Source organism: Canis lupus, chromosome 9 (genome assembly GCF_011100685.1).
Source record: "Canis lupus familiaris isolate Mischka breed German Shepherd chromosome 9, alternate assembly UU_Cfam_GSD_1.0, whole genome shotgun sequence".
NCBI lineage: Eukaryota > Metazoa > Chordata > Mammalia > Carnivora > Canidae > Canis > Canis lupus.
In genome coordinates, this window is record NC_049230.1 from 44,973,562 (window position 1) to 44,991,973 (window position 18,412).

General features: G+C 43.9%; 2 protein-coding genes and 1 long non-coding RNA gene across 7 annotated transcripts in view; 1 reads left to right on the top strand and 2 right to left on the bottom strand.

Annotated features, from left to right (window-relative positions):
• Nucleotides 1-7,458, bottom strand: MRM3 (mitochondrial rRNA methyltransferase 3). Of its 4 annotated transcripts, none has more exons than XM_038548432.1 (4): nt 7,108-7,458; nt 6,607-6,848; nt 3,849-4,016; nt 1-1,309 (listed from the first exon to the last, which is right to left on the bottom strand). In XM_038548432.1, the coding sequence occupies exons 1-4, from the start codon at nt 7,419-7,421 to the stop codon at nt 765-767; spliced, it is 1,269 nt and encodes a 422-aa protein (XP_038404360.1). In that variant the 5' UTR covers nt 7,422-7,458; the 3' UTR covers nt 1-764. The 4 variants fall into 4 exon arrangements, with proteins under 4 accessions (XP_038404360.1, XP_038404359.1, XP_038404361.1 ...); XM_038548431.1 differs by having other exon boundaries at nt 6,607-6,851; nt 7,108-7,457; XM_038548433.1 differs by having other exon boundaries at nt 6,607-6,851; nt 7,012-7,154.
• Nucleotides 7,453-18,412, top strand: part of GLOD4 (glyoxalase domain containing 4) — a 21,165-nt gene continuing 10,205 nt past the window's right edge. Inside the window, exons 1-4 of one of the 2 annotated variants that reach the window (XM_038548435.1) lie at nt 7,453-7,613; nt 10,213-10,262; nt 10,831-10,951; nt 17,064-17,208. In XM_038548435.1, coding sequence (XP_038404363.1) covers nt 7,524-7,613; nt 10,213-10,262; nt 10,831-10,951; nt 17,064-17,208 — 406 coding nt within the window. In that variant the 5' untranslated portion in view covers nt 7,453-7,523. Of the gene's footprint in view, nt 7,614-10,212; nt 10,336-10,830; nt 10,952-17,063; nt 17,209-18,412 lie in introns of those variants that run through there. The other variant, XM_038548436.1, reaches the window with a different exon arrangement.
• The window catches only part of LOC111097454, a 22,478-nt gene continuing 13,920 nt past the window's right edge, over nt 9,855-18,412 (bottom strand). Inside the window, exon 3 of the long non-coding RNA XR_005364749.1 lies at nt 9,855-10,308. This is a non-coding gene — a long non-coding RNA (uncharacterized LOC111097454). The remainder of the gene's footprint in view (nt 10,309-18,412) is intronic.

Here is an 18,412-nt window from a genome sequence, read left to right on the forward strand (position 1 = left end):
GTTTGTTATTCTTTGATCTTTATTTTGTAACAAAAATCAGCGGGAACAATAATGCAGGGGAAAGCTGCAGGAGACTGGTTTCATGGTGGAAAGGCATGAACTTCCTTTTAGTGACCTCTGTTTGCTTAGTACTTTTCCAAAGTGCTGAGAGAACAAATGTCCACAGACCCCAGTGTACAGTTCCCTGAGCTGCCTCAGCCTGCTCATGAGACAGGCATTATGGCTCTGCGAACTAGAGGCCCAGGCCTCAGCCCTTCTGGGCTCTTCTGCCTTCTCAAAGCTGACACAGCACGGAGGGTCTCAAGAAGAACCCATGGGCCACTTGCACAGAACATGTGTGGGAGGCCCCAGGGATGGCCCAGACCGGTGGGGCCCAGAGCAGTGATTCCAGGCCATCAGCCTGGACAGCACAGCCAACCAAAGCGATTGTTCCTGAAAAAACCTCTCCCCTCAAACATATCAAACAGTCCCACTCTGCCACAGCTTGGGGCATAAGTCAGCTTTGATATCCGGGTTCTCTCAAGGGGAAGTTTTGCTAGGGAGCAGGGAGAAATCTCAGAAAGAATTCTCATCCTTGTTAGTTTTGAGAATAAGCAGAAGTTCATGGAAATTCTTATTTTTCCAGTAACTGTACAGTTAGCACCTTGCACACCTCTTACCTCCTGGGTATGGCCTGGGAAGCCTCAGTTACTGACTCTGCCCATCTCCTAACAATGCAGGAGGAGCTAGGGACCCCCTCAAATCAAGGACTACCATGTTCCCTCTCAGTGGTAACACCTGTCCCTGCTCAAGTGTTCCGCCCTTACTCGTAGCTGTCTTCTCCCTTCAAAAAGCAGGATGCTTGCAGCCATAGCTGAGTTCAAGCTGTCCACACCAGGCACAACGGGGATCAGCAGCCTCTTGCCCCCGGTGCTCTCGGCCAACTGCAAGGACTCCAGGCTCACGCCATGGGTCTCCCCACCTATCACCACAGCTGCTGGTGCCTCTGTCCAGTCCAAGTCGTAACTCTGGACCTCAAGTTCAGGGAGCCAGGCTTTACTGGCTCCAGGTTCTAGATCCTCCTCTTCTTCCTCCTCCTCATACTTGTGCAACTTCGAGAGTCGTCGGTCACATACCCAGCCGTGGTCACTGGCTTTATCAGACATCTGGGCCTGGGCATAAAGGCCACAGTTGTCAGCCACGTAGACACGGGTGTCAGTGGGCAGGTAGTTGGGCAATGTTTCCCAGTCCAGGTTATTGATGATGGGCACCTGGAAATGTGCACCCATTGCTGCTCGTAGCACTTTGGGCTCCCAGGGATCCACACAGCCTAGAAAATAGAGACAGGATCCAATTAAGATTACTTCCCAGACAAAGGGACTTTAAAATAAATCAGATTAATTCTAGATCAGGAAAGAAAGCAAAAAATGTTCTACTGCAGCCTTCTTCATAGCTGGGACCTCTACTTCCCCAACTATGGTGATGTCTAGCAGAGGGAACTCCAGCTAGTACTGAAACAGACTTCTTTCATCCCTTCAACATTACCATACACCTGGGCCAGACGCTCTACAGGAGATGCAAAGAGCATTCAAATCCCAAACCTCCTGGGGCCCGTGGATAGTGGGCAATGGTGCTGGGACAGTATCTAATCACCTAACTACAGTATCAGTAACTGATACAAATGAGGCATGAACAGGGTGACCAAAAAAACCCTGTACAAAGTAGAGCTACCAGGAAAAACATCCCACAGAACATGACACTGAGTTGGATCTCAGAGGACAGGATGAAGCTGTCAAAGAAAGGCCGGGGAGTTAGAGGAGGGGGAGAATGCCACAGCTCAGACAGTAAAGTGATCCAGCCAGGGGGCGTAGTGGGACAGGAGGCTGGAAGCAGGCAAGGACCAATATGAAGAAGGGTGGGTATGCCAAGCAGAGGAAGGATGGGATTTTATCCATTAGACAATATAATGGGGTCAAGGATTTTAAGCCAAGTAGTGGTAGAATCTGATGTATGTTTTAGAAAGGCCTATTTGGCTTCTATGTTGAATCCGCACCAGAGCAGGGAAGACGCCAGAGAGGGGGAAGTAGATGGGGACAGTAACAGTAATCCAGAGAGAGCCACCAGGGTGACAGCCTTCTCTTTCACACACACACAGCCTCTCAACACAGAAAGAAGGCTAAAAGAACTCTTCTTTTATACATAGTCGCATGCTAAACTCAGCCACTTCTGTGTGGCCTTTCCCAGGACCACAGGCTGGGAGAAACAGCAGGGCCGAGGCACCACATACCTGCTACCTACCCTCCCCTACCTCATAGCACAACTCTCTGAATTGTAAGCTGCTGCAAAACTTAACCTAACTTCTAGACAGAGTAAACAGGCAAACCAAACTTTAAAAGGAAAGTAAAACACAAAGAATGGAACACTGCCACACGTTGTACCAACCACAGGCATCCTCAATCACTGCAGGGAACTGGAGATGGGAGGTGGGCACTAGATCAAGAAGCTGGGGGTGAGGGAGGGAAGAAGAGGGGCCCGAGACTCATAAGGGAAGCCATCTAGTCTGACCTCTGCCCTGGTGGGAAGTAAGGGACAAGAGATTTCCCCTTTCATCCTCATGTCCTCCATACTGGGCACCACACCAAGTGTTCCCTATTCATTCCCCACCTCCTATATACTAGCCACCATCATCAATGTAGAAACCGCATTGTTCAGAAGATATAGGTATGTTTCCAAAACCACACCAGCTCTCAGAGCTCTCAAGGATGGGTTGGGTAAGTGGGTACTGATGATGGAACCCCAGCATCTAGCTCTCATACTGGCATCTTCATATCTGCTCCATCTATTCCAACAAAGAGTGACAGGGACGAAGGGTTAACAGGAGCAACTGAGGCAAGTCTCAGCAGCAGGTATTATTAGTTTATAGTGAATGATAGCTTGAGTATTTTCAGTGAATGATCTTCTCCCCCCCTGCAAGTTGTGAGAGGCATTTTAGGTATGTCCCATGTGTTAGGCAAGTCTCTTTAGAACCAAGCCTAATCATCCCATTTTTCTTTCTTTTTTTTTTTTTCTCCATTTTTCTTTCTTTTTAAAAGATTTTATTTATTAGAACAAGAGAATGAGCAAGAGAGCACAAGGAAGGATGTGAGTGTTAAGAGAGAGGAATAAACAGACTCCTCACTGGGCAGTGAGCCTGACCTGGGGCTCAATCCCAGGACCCCAGGATCATGACCTGAGCCAAAGGCAGATGCTTAATCGACTGAGCCAACCAAGCGCCCCTTACTCATTCTGTTTCTGATGACAAGAGAGAAATGTCAAGAGACTAATTTGTGTGGGGATGTTTGACCCATCCCAAGGCTAAGACAAATGCATCCCAATTTCAGGGCACCCGAGGCACTAGAAAGATAATCCACATTTCCTTAAGTACTTAGATGGCAAGCAGAGCACCGAGTATGTAATTTCAATCCTCAAAACAGTCTTACTAGGTAGATTCTAGATTCTGTTACGCCCATTTTACAGATGAGGAAATGGACACTCAGAATATCACTCACAGACACACAGCTGATAAGGGGCAGATCCAAGATTCAAATCCACGTGTGTATGCCCATAGATCCAGCTCACTTACAAATGGCCAACCGAGGGATACCTGGGTGGCTCAGTGGTTGAGTGTCTGCCTTTGGCTCAGATTGTGATCCTGGGGTCCAGGATGAAGTCCTGCATCAGGCTCCTGCAGAGAGCCTGCTTCTCCCTCTGCCTATGTCTCTGCCTCTCTTTGTGTCTCTTATGAATGAATAAATAAAATCTTAAAAAAAAAAAAAAAAAAAAAAAGAACCAAATAGCCAACCCATCCACCCAGCAACAAGTGCTCTGACCTTTGGTGAGTAACACTTTGCTGCAGCCGGCCCCAGCCGCAGATCTCAGAATTGTCCCCAGGTTCCCGGGGTCACGGAGATTGTCACAAATCAACAATAAGGGTAGTAAATGGCGGAGCTGAGTCTCTGGGTATGTCATCTTCACATGGTCAGGTTTGGCAAAAATCCCTGAGGAAACAAAACAGAAGATTTACTAGTCTGATGTCAGGACCATGGGGAGAAATTTGGCCTTTCATTTATTTATCCATCTTTCTATATTATTAATTATGTAAGTAATACATGAATACATTCTGATTGAAAAACTTCATATATAAAGTCCTACCAGTGATACCTGCCCCCTTATAGTTGTTTGCCATCCTAGGGTACATCCCTTCAGAACCTGTTCCATGCATCTACCTGCATATACACACATCTCCCCATGCATAGGTGCTATTCTCTTTTACGTAAAAGATTCATACTCTATGTATTATTCTGTAACCTTATTCAATTTGGTAACATGAGATATCTTACCAGTCAATACATTCAGAGCTACCATTATTTTAACTATTGCATGTTATTTTGTAACATGAATATACCATGTTTATTTAGCTCTTCCCCAACTTACATTTAGCATATTTTCCATTTTTCCCTATTATAAACAATCCTGCAATGAACATCCCTGTAGGACTCTCTATACACATGCACACGTCCAAACATGTCCTATGAGAAAGCCCGCAAGTGAAATCGACACATGATGTGTGTGCACTCATAATGTTAATAGATACTCTTAAACTGCCCTCCCCAGTCTAGTCCAATGTATTCACACCAAGAACACATAAATACCTATACCTAACCCATCAATGAAGGTACTAGAATATTAGGCATCTGTGTGCTGTAGAAAGGTCCTGCACTTAGGAGCCACAGATAGCTAGCTCTAAAACCATTCAGTGGGGCAGGGGCCTCAGGAGTCCTTTAACCTTTACCTGAATGGCTGCAATGATCAGAGCTCTCTACTAGAGAGGCCCTACTTACATTACTAGATTTTAAAGATGTGCTGGAAATCTTTTTTTTTTTTTTTTTTTTTAAATTTTTATTAATTTATGACAGTCACAGAGAGAGAGAGAGGCAGAGACATAGGCAGAGGGAGAAGCAGGCTCCATGCACCGGGAGCCCGATGTGGGATTCGATCCAGGGTCTCCAGGATCGCGCCCTGGGCCAAAGGCAGGCGCCAAACCGCTGCGCCACCCAGGGATCCCCGATGTGCTGGAAATCTGATAGGCAGTCTTATCTCTTTCTCCCTATACCCCATCCCTCCAACATTAAATAAAACATAGGATAAGCTAAATAGGGGCACTTTGGTGGCTCAGTTGGTTAAGTGTCTGCCTTCAGGTCAGGTCATGATCCCAGCATTCTGGATCAAGCCCCACATCGTGTTCCCTGCTCAGCGGGGAGTCTGCTTCTCCCTCTCCTTCTCTGCCTTGCTATGCTCTCTGACAAATAAATAAAATCTTAAAAAAAAAAAAAAGGATAAGCTAAATACACATATTTCTAAGAGACATGAAATGATGAAGGCAGTCATAACAACAAGGAAGGCTAGAGTCCTGGATAGGCTGGCCACTATTAGCACACATGTGCAAAGTGACAAGCATGGTAAAAAATTGAGTGATATTTGCACTGTAGTATAGAGTAGGGAATTAAAGGTGTAGCTAACAAGACCATACTTAAAGTGGAGGGCTTTAGCAGTCCCAAATCCCCACCCTAGGGGAGAGTTCTAAATCCAGGGTCACAGATCACTATGACTTACTGGATTACAGAACGAGAGATGGTCCCCAGAACTTCCTCTCCTAATAGCTGAACTATCCCACAAGGAAACACATGCACAACAGAGACCTGATATCAGAGACCCTGGCCTAGGGGATCCCTGGGTGGTTCAGAGGTTTAGCACCTACCTTGGGCCCTGGGTGTAATCCTGGGGTCCCGGGATCAAGTCCCACATCAGGCTCCCTGCATGGAGCCTGCTTCACCCTCTGCCTGCGTCTCTGTCTCTCATGAATAAATAAGTTTAAAAAGAGAGAGAGAGAGAGAGAGAGAGAGAGACAGACCCTGGCCTAAACATTAGAATCTTGAAAATAACTCTGCCTGCCCCAACTGTCCCTTACTATCCAAGAGGAACCTCTACACTTAACTGCCATTCAATTCTCAGATCTAAGATATAATTCCAATGTCAAAAAGATGTAAATTTAGTTTTTCCATATTTAGAAAAATAAACCCTTCTAAGTGCTAATAGACACCACAGTCTATTAGAATCTTTTTTGATTCAACCAAATAAAGACAGTTTCTAAAAAAAAAAAAAAATAAAGACAGTTTCTTGTTCAATGAGCTAAGCAGGGTAATAAGCTCAAAGCTTTCTGCTTAGACATGCTTCTACAAAGAGGGTTAAAGACAGAGAGGTATCACCACACTGGCAGAGGTCTTGGACAAATGGAGAGCTAAATACTTTAATAAACATTTTCTTAAATTTTAGCTGGACATTGAAGGTTGAAAAGTGACCTAAAAAAATACAATGTTCAAAGAACTATAAAGAGCCACAATACAGATAGATAATGACAAAAAAAACTGCAGCTTCCACTGAAAATACTGTAAGACCCACAGATCTGAGAACTGTATTTATCTGAGTGTCTTAAAACATTTTGAATTTGGTTCAAATAAAATTTGTTGCCCTAAGACAATTATGAATAAGTAATCCTAGATCTCTACTTCTAGTGACATAAGTACTGACCCATTATTCCTTGTGGAGTTACTAGGTCGGACCAATCCTTGATATCTTCAAATTTCACCTTAATGAGACTGACACCTTTCAGCTTATCAATGGGAAGCTCCTTTATGTACTCCAGACGGCTAAAGAAGAAAACTTTTGGCACAGCACCAGCCTTGAGAGCATCTGCAATAAGCCTGCGACCTTCCAGTAGGATCTTTCCTTGCTTTTCCCGAAATGGCCTGGACTTAACTATTGTCATTACACTGCTGTGGGTGGAAACAAAAAGACAGGTAATTACTAACATCCTTGTTACCAAAACACACCTAGTTCTAAGAGACATAAAGAGCTTCATAGACATAAAAAAACGAATTCTAAAGAAAACACTTATTTTGCCCTCCATGCCTAATAAAAACCAGAAAGTTGTACCGGGATTAGTCCTCCAAAAGGAAAAAACGGGTTAAGGTCCCGATGGCAGGCGGGGAGAGAAACGGGAATACATGACAAGTCTCAGGAACACATCACCTCAGCCTTCTGTCCCCGGGCAAAGCCTTATCATAGCGAAGCCCAGACTCTTCCCAGGCGCAGGACGTCTGGGATGCGGACACCTGAAGCGGCGGCTTCTGTCGCTGCTCGTGGGGACTGGCCTCAGGCGCTGCCCTCCGGGGCTGCTTCTCAGGACCAGGCTTCCGTCCCACCGCCTGTCCGGATGGAAACACCACCCTCACCGGGCTCCGCCGTAGCGCCCGGACCCAGCGCCGCGCGTCAAGGTCCCAAGTTCGGACCACCGACAAGAGAGGCCGCGTGACCCACCCCAAGCCCTTTACCCACGCCGCCATCTTCCCTCGCGCCGTGCGTGCGTCACGGAAGCGCGCCGGCGGGGACCAGTGACGTCACGACCGGCCCGCGCAGCCTCCTGACGGTGTGTTTCGCTAATAGCTATGGCTACTCGTCGAGCTTTGCACTTCGTGTTCAAAGTGGGAAACCGCTTCCAGACCGCGCGTTTCTTTCGCGATGTCCTGGGGATGAAGGTGCAGACGGGGCGGAGGAGGGCTGGCGCGCGAGGTTGGGTGGCCGGGACCGCTGAGCCCCACTAGCCCCAGGAGGGGCCAAATGGGTGTTCCGTGAATCTCCGCCAGCGCCCGGGCGTCAGACCTTAGCCCTGGACTCCGCATTAGCCTTGTCAGGTTTTCAGCTCCAGGAAGCGTTGCATGTTTCTGGTTGGGTTAGATGACCTTTGAAAGGGGCCTTTATTAGTCTCCGACTGTTTGCCCTCACGCTTTTAAGTTCATTCACAAATACTGAGCCTCAGCTCTTGTGGAGCTTCCAGTCAAGCGGGAAAGATCATAAACAAAAAGCAATATAATACTTCTCCAGTGAACAATAGCTCAGTTACTGTTTGGAGCCTTTCAGTTTAGATAATCAGCCTATTTAGAGCTCTGCTTCTCTCAAGGCTTCTGATCGCTGGGATATTCACTCTCTGGGTGATTGCACCGGCCCTCCTTTTAGCAGTCCAGATCCAAGTGTGAAGTCAGTACCCATTCTCTCTAACACCCGGAAGCGCCCTCTCCAGCTCTAAGCAGCTGCGATTTTGCAGGGATCCCTGCGTGGCAAATGGAGGTGGAGAGCTCCTGATAAGCAAGGGCTTTAGAGGTGCAAGAGTGCAATTTAATGTAGAGAGTGAAGAAGACGTGGAATGCAAGGGAGTTACCCGAATTCGTCAGTCATTTAGAATATATCATCCGCGTTTCACGGTCCTATGTTGAGCTGATTTGTATATAGTTAACAGTAATGGAAATCAAAACTTGATAAGTGAGGGAAAACCACAAAACTCTCCCTTAATGTGTTTCTTCATTGGTTAAAGGGTTGTTGTGAAGATTAAACACTGTTATATGTGTGGTATTTAATATATCATATGTATTGTATAAGTAGTAGCCACCACTATTATTACAAAAATACTACAGGAAAGATTTAATTTCAGCCTGAGTTGTCAGGAAATAATCCACAGAGAATTGAATTTGAGTTGATATGTAAAGATAGGTAAGATTTCCACAAAGATTAGAGGGAGGAGTGTACTAGGAAAACTGGAAGAGCCAGTGAAAAAATAAGGTATGTTTGGAAAACACCACTAGTTTTCTGTGCCTCTAGCTTAGATTACTTAGTTGAAGTTGAGGTGGGATACAGGACAAATAGGTTAGGACTACCTTTTTTTTTTTTTTTTTTTTTAAGATTACTTATTTATTTATTTGAGAGAGAGCAAGAGGGAAGAGGGAGGAGGAGAGGGAGAAGCAGACTCCCAACACCAGGCTTGATCCCAGGACCTGGAGAACATGACCTGAGCTGAAGGCAGACACTTAACCAACTGAGCCACCCAGGCGCTCCTGGGACTAATTCTGATGGTATCTTGAATACTGAGGAATTTGGATTTTATGGCACAATAAGTAGGGAGTTTTCACATTTTAGAACAGGGTAATGATGTAATCAGAGCAGTGCATGAGGGATGTAATTTTATGGTGGTATTAAGGAAAGAGACCAATAAAGATGATTTTTAATAGTGTAGGAGAGAACGGATAAGAACTTGACCCGGAGCAATAGCAACGGGAATCAAAAAGGAGAATAGGCACTACAACATTGAGAGGCCACTGTGGGGGGTTCTGTGTCAGTTGGTTTCCTAAATTATCTATTTCCACAACAAGTTGGGAGACCCAGACCCTAAGCAATGTTCCTAGTGTTCTCAATCTCAGACAACTATTGATGACAGACATATTTCCAAATCAGAATTCTCTAATGCTGAAGGCTATACTTTGTTTCTTTTTTTTAATGTATTTTTTATTGGTGCTCAATTTACCAACATACAGAATAACCCCCAGTGCCCGCCACCCATTCATCCCCACCCCCCGCCCTCCTCCCCTTCTACCACCCCTAGTTCGTTTCCCAGAGTTAGCAGTCTTTACGTTCTGTCTCCCTTTCTGATATTTCCCACACATTTCTTCTCCCTTCCCTTCTATTCCCTTTCACGATTATTTATATTCCCCAAATGAATGAGAACATATAATGTTTGTCCTTCTCTGATTGACTCATTTCACTCAGCATAATACCCTCCAGTTCTATACACGTTGAAGCAAATGGCGGGTATTTGTCGTTTCTAATGGCGGAGTAATATTCCATTGTATACATAAAGCACATCTTCTTTATCCATTCATCTTTCGATGGACACCGAGGCTCCTTCCACAGTTTGGCTATTGTGGCCATTGCTGCTATAAACATCGGGGTGCAGGTGTCCCGGCGATTCATTGCATCTGTATCTTTGGGGTAAATCCCCAACAGTGCAATTGCTGGGTCGTAGGGTACTTTGTTTCTTTGTGTTGTTGTTTTTATTTTAACTCCACAGCACTGCTTCCCAATCTAAGTAAATTTCACAAGCTTGGTTGCCTGACCCTTGATGTCAAACTGTTCTTCCTTACTTCTTACTTCCAGTCTGGGAAAGATGTAAAGCTCATGGTCTTTTGTTTGTTTTAGAAGTAAATCTTACAAATTATAAATGTCTGTGTTTTAACATTTTAGCTTGTGCTAAATAAGCTGTGTACGGTACTGGTAACATTTTACAGTATATTCTAATTCCCTTACCAGATTCTGCGGCATGAGGAATTTGAAGAAGGCTGCAAAGCTGCCTGTAATGGGTATGACACCTTGTTTCTTAAAATCTCCTTTAGGCTCTGAATACCCCTGGAGAACAGAAGACAGTTTCTTGAAGTGAGTGTGAGGCAGTGGAATAAATTCAAGAATCAATAAATCAGGGTGGCAGCTTCAAAAACACAAATAAATGTATACTGTAATTGAAGCAATGTCATATCTAGTATCCCTTAGCTCAGTAGCCAGAGCAAGCTGGAAAATTCCAAGGCCTAATGAGAATTGCATTCTTGTTGATAGATATGCAAAAAAAAAAAATAAAAGTCAGGTTGTAGAAGTATCTTTACAGGAGTGTGTCCCCTACTTTAAAGAAAAGGTAAACGAATTTTTCCTCAAATAAGTGCCAGACAGATGGTCTTTGGAGCTTCTGGTGGTGAGGCCCATGAACACTGTTCATACTTGCCGTCAGCACCAGCTGAGAGGTCATCTCATCCTTACAGGTACTTAGAGGACCAGAGGGGACTGACTACCCACTACTCTGTCCCAAGAGCTCCTTAGGGGAGACCTGAGATAGATTTTATCTGTGTTCACTGGGTTCATTTACTTGAATTTTTCTAGGCCTTATGATGGGAAATGGAGTAAAACAATGGTGGGATTTGGACCTGAAGATGATCATTTTGTTGCAGAATTGACTTATAATTATGGCATCGGACACTACAAGCTTGGCAATGACTTCATGGTAAATGTCATTTTATTCTAGCCAGTTTTGGCTGAGCCCCCCCCCCCCCTTTTTTTTAAAGATTTTATTTACTTGAGAGAGAGCATGCACAAGCAGGGGGAGGGACAGAGGGAGAGGGAGTAGTAGACTCCCCATTGAGCAGCAAGCCAAGGTGGGAGTCAGTTCCAGGACCCCGGGATCATGACCTAAGCTGAAGACAGACACTTAACCTACTGAGCCACTCAGGCGCCCTTGGGTGTACCTCTTATTGCAGTCCCTGATACAACGTTGGGTATTATGGCTGCTGAATTGATGGCTTTTGAGTGCAGGCAAGTGATGAGTTTTATGTTTTCTATTAGGAAGAAAAACTGCTCATGCACCTGTCTTAGAGCTGACATCAAGATGAAATCTGTTCTTCCATGTTTAGGAGTCAAACTCAAGATTCAGAGACAGCTTTGAGGGAGACAAGACTCCTCTAGCGGAATGACTGAACCTTGAGAGATAGATAGAAGGGCTAGAGAAATACTTTTAGACCAGAGAAATGTTTTCTCTTTGTGAACCATTAGGATTAGGCTGTACTATTATGGCCAGTACTAGTCAGAGTAAAACATGAGACACTTTTAAGGAGAGAGAAGGAGGCATTGCATATACTGCATTCAGTCCTTCATTCATGCAAGAGTTCAAGTTAGGGTGCATCTAATAGTTACAGTATCTGCCTCTTAAGAGCTACTGTGTACTAGCTAGAATGTCACTGGCCCCAAATACACAGCAAGATAAGAGTAACTAGTTTTCTCTCAGTATCTACTGAGTAAATCTACCTCATGCCAGATGTTATTTTGGTCATTGGATCTTGCTATTCCTCTTAACTCATGTCAAAATAATAATGACAGGGCAGCCCCGGTGGCTCAGCGGTTTAACGCCGCCTTCAGCCCAGGGCCTGATCCTGGGGACCAGGGATCGAGTCCCACATCAGGCTCCCTGCATGAGGCCTGTTTCTCCCTTTGTCTGTGTCTCTGCCTCTCTCTCTCTGTGTGTCTCTCATGAATAAATAAATAAAATCTTTAATAATAATAATGATAATCACAGTTAAATGGAAGTTTTATGAGAATCAAATATCTGTGAAAGTGTTTTGTAAATGAAAAGGATGGTTCAGGTTTAATGTATTCGTGTCTTTGTTTTACTATTTCTCATTCTTCGTGTCTCTCACTAATTCATTCATTCATTTGTTCATTCATTTTTATTAGAGAGAGAGGGAGAGATAGAGTCTCAAGTAGGCTCCACATCCAAGCACAGAGCCTAATGAGGGCTTCAGTCTCACGACTGTGAGATTATGACCTGAACCAAAATCAAGAATCGGATGCTTAACCAGCTGAGCCACTCAGGTAGCCCTAATTTATTCACTTAATAGATATTTATTGTGACTTACACATGCCATGTACTTGATTCAGTCCTGGGGATACAGTAGAGTGAAGCATGTTCCCTGGCCTAAGAAGCTTCCTGTCTATTGGGAGAAACAAGTAAAGAGACCAAAGAATATATTGTGATAAATGCTAAGGCAAGAATAGGTAGATGTGAGAACACCTAGGAGGAAGTCCCTTCTTACTCCCCAAGAAGTGAGAGTTCAGGGAAAGCGTCCCAGAAGTGACACCTGAGCCAGAGAGTGGGGTGGAGGTGGGAGGATGAGATGGGTGTCCTCAGCATGTGCACAGGGTCGGAGGTGAGCGAGATCCCAGCAGTCAGGGAGATGTAAATAGCTGTCTACCTGAAGCTAAGTGTGTGAAGAGGAAGTGGGTAGAGATGAGGCTGGAGAAGTAAGCTGGGGCCACATCATATTAAGAGTGTTGACACTTTGCTCTAAAAACAGTGAAAAAAAAAAAAAACAGTGAAGCAATTTTTAAAAAGATTTTATTTATTTATTCATGAGAGACACAGAGAAAGAGAGGCAGAGACATAGAGGGAGAAGCAGGCTCCCCATAGGGAGCCCAATGCAGGACTCGATCCCAGGATTCCCAGGATCATGCCCTGAGCCAAAGGCAGATGCTCAATCACTGAGTCACCCAGGTGTCCCAAGTGAAGCAATTTTTAAAGCAGAGGAATGACTAGTATTTGTGGTGTGCAAGAATCCACCTTGCTGGAGCATTGAGATTGGGTTGGAAGGAAGCAAAACTAAAAGTGAGGAGACTAGCTCAAAGGGTAGTATAGAAAGAGACTAGAAGTCCCTTAACTAATGTGGTAGTAGTGGGAGATGGAGAGATTTGAGAGATGTTTAGGAAATAGAGTTAAAAGGATTTGGTGATTTCAGTGTAAATGAAAATTTCTTTGTGTTTCTCCTTATCTTTTCCTTACTCTCCAAATTTAAATCAGGGAGAGAAAAAAGAGCAAAACCATCTTGGCACCATCAACATTTCACCAGCTCAAGACAGATGTTGATTGATGGTGCTGTAGGAGTTAGAGGTCATGCAGGTGGAGAACAGCAGGGCTGCTCTACTGTGGGTCTTTTTGAAAGACTCTGGTATTAAAATATCCCTAATGCCAGGACCTTCTGTGCTCCTCAGTTCATGGAACAAAAAGAAAAACAGGTCACATAGAACTCCCATTTATATAAAGAGTTCCCATCCATTAAAAAGAAGAGGATCACAGGTGCCTGGGTGGTTCAGTCAGTTAGTGTCCAATCTGGTTAGTGATCAGATTTTGCCTTAGGTCATGATCTGAGGGTCATGAGATCAAGCCCCGCATCTGGCTCCATGCTCAGCTGAGAGTCTCCTTGAGATTCTCTCCCTCTTCCTCTGCCCCTCCTTCTCTCTTTCTCCCTCTCTCTTTCTGTCTTTCAAATAAATAAGTTGTTCATTCTTTTTTAAGATTTAATTTTTTAAAGGGGCAAAAACTATGAACAGATAGCCATAGAAAATAAATTAGAAATGTCTCTCAAACACTGAAAAAGATGATCAACTGCCAAGCTGTCATTTGTCACCTATTAGATTGACAAAAATCAAGAAGTGTGATGACACTGTGTTAGAAAGGGTGTTAGACAACTGTCCCTCATACATTACTTATAAGAGTATAAATTACTACAGCCTCAGTTTGGCAATATCAAAATAATTAATGCATTTGACCTTGGACCTTGAAGTTTCACACCTAGGAATTTAGTTGACATGTGTGTTAGCTAACAAACATGTTAAATGAACTATGTATTAAATTATTTATTGTGGTATTTATTCATACAACATATACTTATTGAGTGACTGCTCTGTGCTAGCATGGTTCCAGGAACCTTGGATAACTAGTGAACAAAACAGACAAAAATCTATGCCTGGCAGGGGAGGGAATCAGGGCCTGACAATATATAATATATAGAATAAATAGATCATATAATATGTTGTTTTAAAGGAGATCATTGTTGCTGGAAAAGTACAGAGCAGAGGAAGGGATGAGGAGCATGGAACAGATGGCTGGTTTTAATTTTAAGGAGGGTGTTGAAGAGGTGACATTTGAGGAAAGTCTCACAGGAGAGAAGAGAGTTAGCCATGTGGATATCACAAGGAACAGCAATCCAGATAGAACAGCCTGTGCAGAAGCCCTCAAAGAGCACTTAGTTATGTTCAAGAAAATGCAAGGAGGCCAGATGCCTGGAATAGAGCAGGGGGAAAGTGGGAGGAGATGGGGTCAGAAAAGACATGATATCAGATTGTGTTGGGCTTTTCAGACCATTAGGAGCTATCCCTGAGTGAAATGATGAGCTATCAAGGGTATTAAGCAGGGGAAAAACAACATAAGGTTGCTGTCTTGAGGGTAGAGTGTGTTTCAGAAAATTTACTTTGGCTACAGAGTGGACAATGGATTGACAAGACTCAGGGAAAGACAGGCCATTATGGTGATCCAAATTAGAAATGCAGCTGGTCTTATCAGAAGACACAGTGTACATTTTTAGGTGTTTTGGTTAAATTTAAATAATACCTTGATAATTGGTTTAATTTTTTTTGTTTAAAAAAGTGAAAATAAAAATAGAACATCTTAAAAAAAAATAGAACATCTTAAGTAGGTAGCTGGCAAACCAAGATAAGATTGAAATTTCTCTGACGAGATCTTGAAAAAACTTGTCTTAAAGATTTATTTATTCATGAGAGACACACACAGAGAGAGGCAGAGAGATAGGCAGAGGGAGAAGCAGGCTCCTCGCAGGGAGCCCTAAGTGGGACTCGATCCTGGATCCTAGGATCACGCCCTGAGCTGAAGGCAGCCACCCAACCGATGAGCCACCCAGGTGTCCCTAGATCTTTAAAATTAAGAGATTATCTTTGGTATCAAAATGATTAAACCGGGGGCAGCCCAGGTGGCTCAGTGGTTTAGCGCCGCTTTCAGGCCCAGGGTGTGATCCTGGAGACCTGGGATCAAATCCCATGTCAGGATCCCTGCATGGAGCCTGCTTCTCCCTCTACCTGTGTCTCTGCCTCTCTCTCTCTCTCTCTCTCTCTCTATCTCTATCTCATGAATAAATAAGTAAAATCGTTAAAAAAAAAAAAGATCAAACCTCTTGGGGCACCCAGGTGGCTCAGTCGGTTAAGGGTTTGCCTTTGGCTCAGGCTGTGATCTTGGGGTCCTGGAATAGAGCTCCACGTCAGGCTCCCTACTCAGTGAGGAGTCCGCTTCTCCCTCTTTCCCTTTTCCTCCTTCCCCTTTTTGCGCAGGTGTGCTCTCTCTCTCTCAAATAAATAAAAATTTTAAAAAAGATTTTATTTATTTATTCCTAAGAAACAGAGAGGCACAGACATAGGCAGAGAGAGAAGCAGTCTTCCTGCAGGGAACCCAATGTAGGACTCCATCCCATACCCCAGGATCACAACCTGAGCCAAAGGCAAACCCTCAGCCACTGAGCCATCTAGGTACCCCAATAAATAAAATCCTTTTTAAAATAAAATAAAATGACCAGACTTCTCTAGCCTTTGAACTTCTACAATTCACAACATTTGGGATCTTTGTAGAAGAAGTATGTCCAAAACCTACTTTAAAATCACTAGAATCTAAAAAAAAATAAAAAATAAAAAAAATAAAATAAAATCACTAGAATCTTAAAAAAAAAAGGGGGGGGGGGGCGGGCAGCCCCGGTGGCGTAGCGGTTTAGCGCCGCCTGCAGCCCGGGGCGTGGTCCTGGAGACGCGGGATCGAGTCCCACGTCAGGCTCTTTGTGTGGTGCCTGCTTCTCCCTCTGCCTGTGTCTCTCCCTCTCTCTCTCTCTCTCTCTCTCTCTCTCTCTCTCTCTCTGTCTCTATGAATAAATAAAATAAAATCTTAAAAAAAAATAAAAAATAAAATCACTAGAAGAGGGCAGCCTGGGTGGCTCAGCGGTTTAGCGCTGGCTTTGGCCCAGGGCCTGATCCTGGGGCCCCGGGATCAAGTCCCACGTCGGGCTCCCCGCGTGGAGCCTGCTTCTCCCTCTGCTTGTGTCTCTGCCTCTCTCTCTGTGTCTCTCATGAATAAATAAATAAATAAAATCTTTAAAAATAAACAAATAAGTAAATAAAATCGCTAGAAGAGGGACGTGTAGGTAGCTCAGTCAGTTAAGCGTCTGTCTGCCTTAGGCTTAGGTCATGAAGTCAGGCTCCCTGCTCAGTGGGGAGCCTGCTTCTTCTCCCTCTGCTATTCCCCCTGCTTGTGTGTACGTATACATTTTCTCTCTCAAATAAATAAATAAAACCTTTTAAAAAATCACTGGAGGGGCATCTGAGTGGTTCAGTGGTTGAGCATCTGCCTTTGACTCAGGTCATGATCTTGGGGTCCTGGGATTCGCATCGGTCTCCCTGCAGAGAGCCTGCTTCTCCCTCTGCCTAGCTCTCTGTGTGTCCCTCCTGAATAAATAAAATCTTAAGATAAAAAAATAAAAATGAAAAGAAAAAGAAAAAAAATGAAAAGAAAAAAAAAATAAAATAAAATAAATAAAAAAAATAAAAATCACTGGAAGAAAATTTGGAATTAAATCCAAATTTAATTCCAATTAAATTAAGTCTTAGGTGCATTGATGTAAAGGCAGTGGGGTTTTGCCTTATTATCTTGTTCTAGAAAAGATCTGTGGTTATTTTTTTTTTTTTTTTTTTAAGATCTGTGATTATACGGTTGGTGATACTGTTGTTTGTCATAGGGTATCACACTCGTTTCCAGCCAAGCTGTCTGCAATGCCAGGAAGCTGGAGTGGCCTCTCAGTGAAGTTACAGAAGGTATTTTTGAAACCGAGGCCCCAGGAGGATATAAGTTCTATTTGCAGGATCACAGTCCACCTGAGTCAGGTAATTATACCCGGACTAATAAAAGCCCTGTTTCTAACCATATCTTTGATGAAACAAGAGAGGAACTGGATTTCTTTCTCCTATGGAATCTTTCTATATTGACATGATGTCTTTCCCAAGCCAGTGTTTCTTATTTTTTGAGAAATCCTATTTCTTTCTTTTTTCTTTATTTTTCTCCTTTTTTTAGAGAGATAGAGTGTGTGTGTGCAGGGAGGAGGAAGAGTAGAGACAGAGGGAGAGAGAGAATCTTAAGCAGGCTCCACACCTGGTGCAGAGCCCCATGTAGAGCTCAATCTTAACGACCCTGAGGTTACGACCTAAGCCTAAATCAAAAGTCCAACCTTAACCAACTGAGCCACCTAAGCACCCCAACAAATCATATTTTCATATTAGAACTTGAGTGCATAATTCTAGGGGCTCTAAACTGGCTCTGGTTCTATTATGCTGGTAATATATCTATTTAGAATACTTGAAGCTGTCACAGAAAACTGATCTCTAACATGAACAATGAGAAAAAGCTTTAGCTCACAGAGCAGGTATTCTGTGGGTTAGTTGATTCAGCATCTCAGCAGGGGCATCAAGAATCCAACTTTTCTCTGTCTCTCCATCCTTTTGTCCACAGGAGTCTACTTCTAGAGCCAGTGCCCTTGTGGTTGTTGGGTGGATGCCAGTAGCAATTAGGGCTACATGCTTCCACATTTTCATCTGACAGGGGTGGGACAGACTGACTTCTGTTGCTTTTTATTAAAAGCAAAGCCAAAACTTTCCTAGAAGCTTCCTGCGGACTTCTTGGTCAGATTTGATTCACACTCCTGCCCCTGAATGAATCACTGCTAAGGAAAATAGGATTATCCTTAGACCAGAGTACCTGGTTGGGTCAGTCGGTTAAGTGTCTGCCTTCAGCTCAGGTCATGATCCCAGGGTCCTGGGATTGAACCCCACATAGGCCTCCCTGCTCAGCAGGAAGCCTGCTTTTCTTCTCCCTCTGCTCTTCTCCCCGCCTTGTGCTTTCTCTCTCTCTCTCTCTCTCTCTCTCTCTCTCTTGCTTGCTCACTCTGTGTCTCTCTCAAATAAATAAATAAAATCTTAAAAAAAAAAAAAGGATTATCTTTAGACCGGTTGGTCCTGTCTCTCCAGCCCAGGTTAGTTTCCCAAACTATAGTGCTAGTATTAGGTGAGTGAGGGTGGAATGGAGGTGAGAAGC

Coding starts and splice junctions, on each gene's coding strand:
- MRM3 (XM_038548431.1), bottom strand. CDS start 7,421: ATGGCGGCGTGGGTAAAGGGCTTGGGGTGGGTCACGCGGCCTCTCTTG. Junction 4,017..6,606: donor AACTCCACAAGGAATAATGG/GTCAGTACTTAT, acceptor TTGTTTCCTCAG/GGATTTTTGCCAAACCTGAC. Junction 1,310..3,848: donor CAAAGTGTTACTCACCAAAG/GTCAGAGCACTT, acceptor TCTATTTTCTAG/GCTGTGTGGATCCCTGGGAG.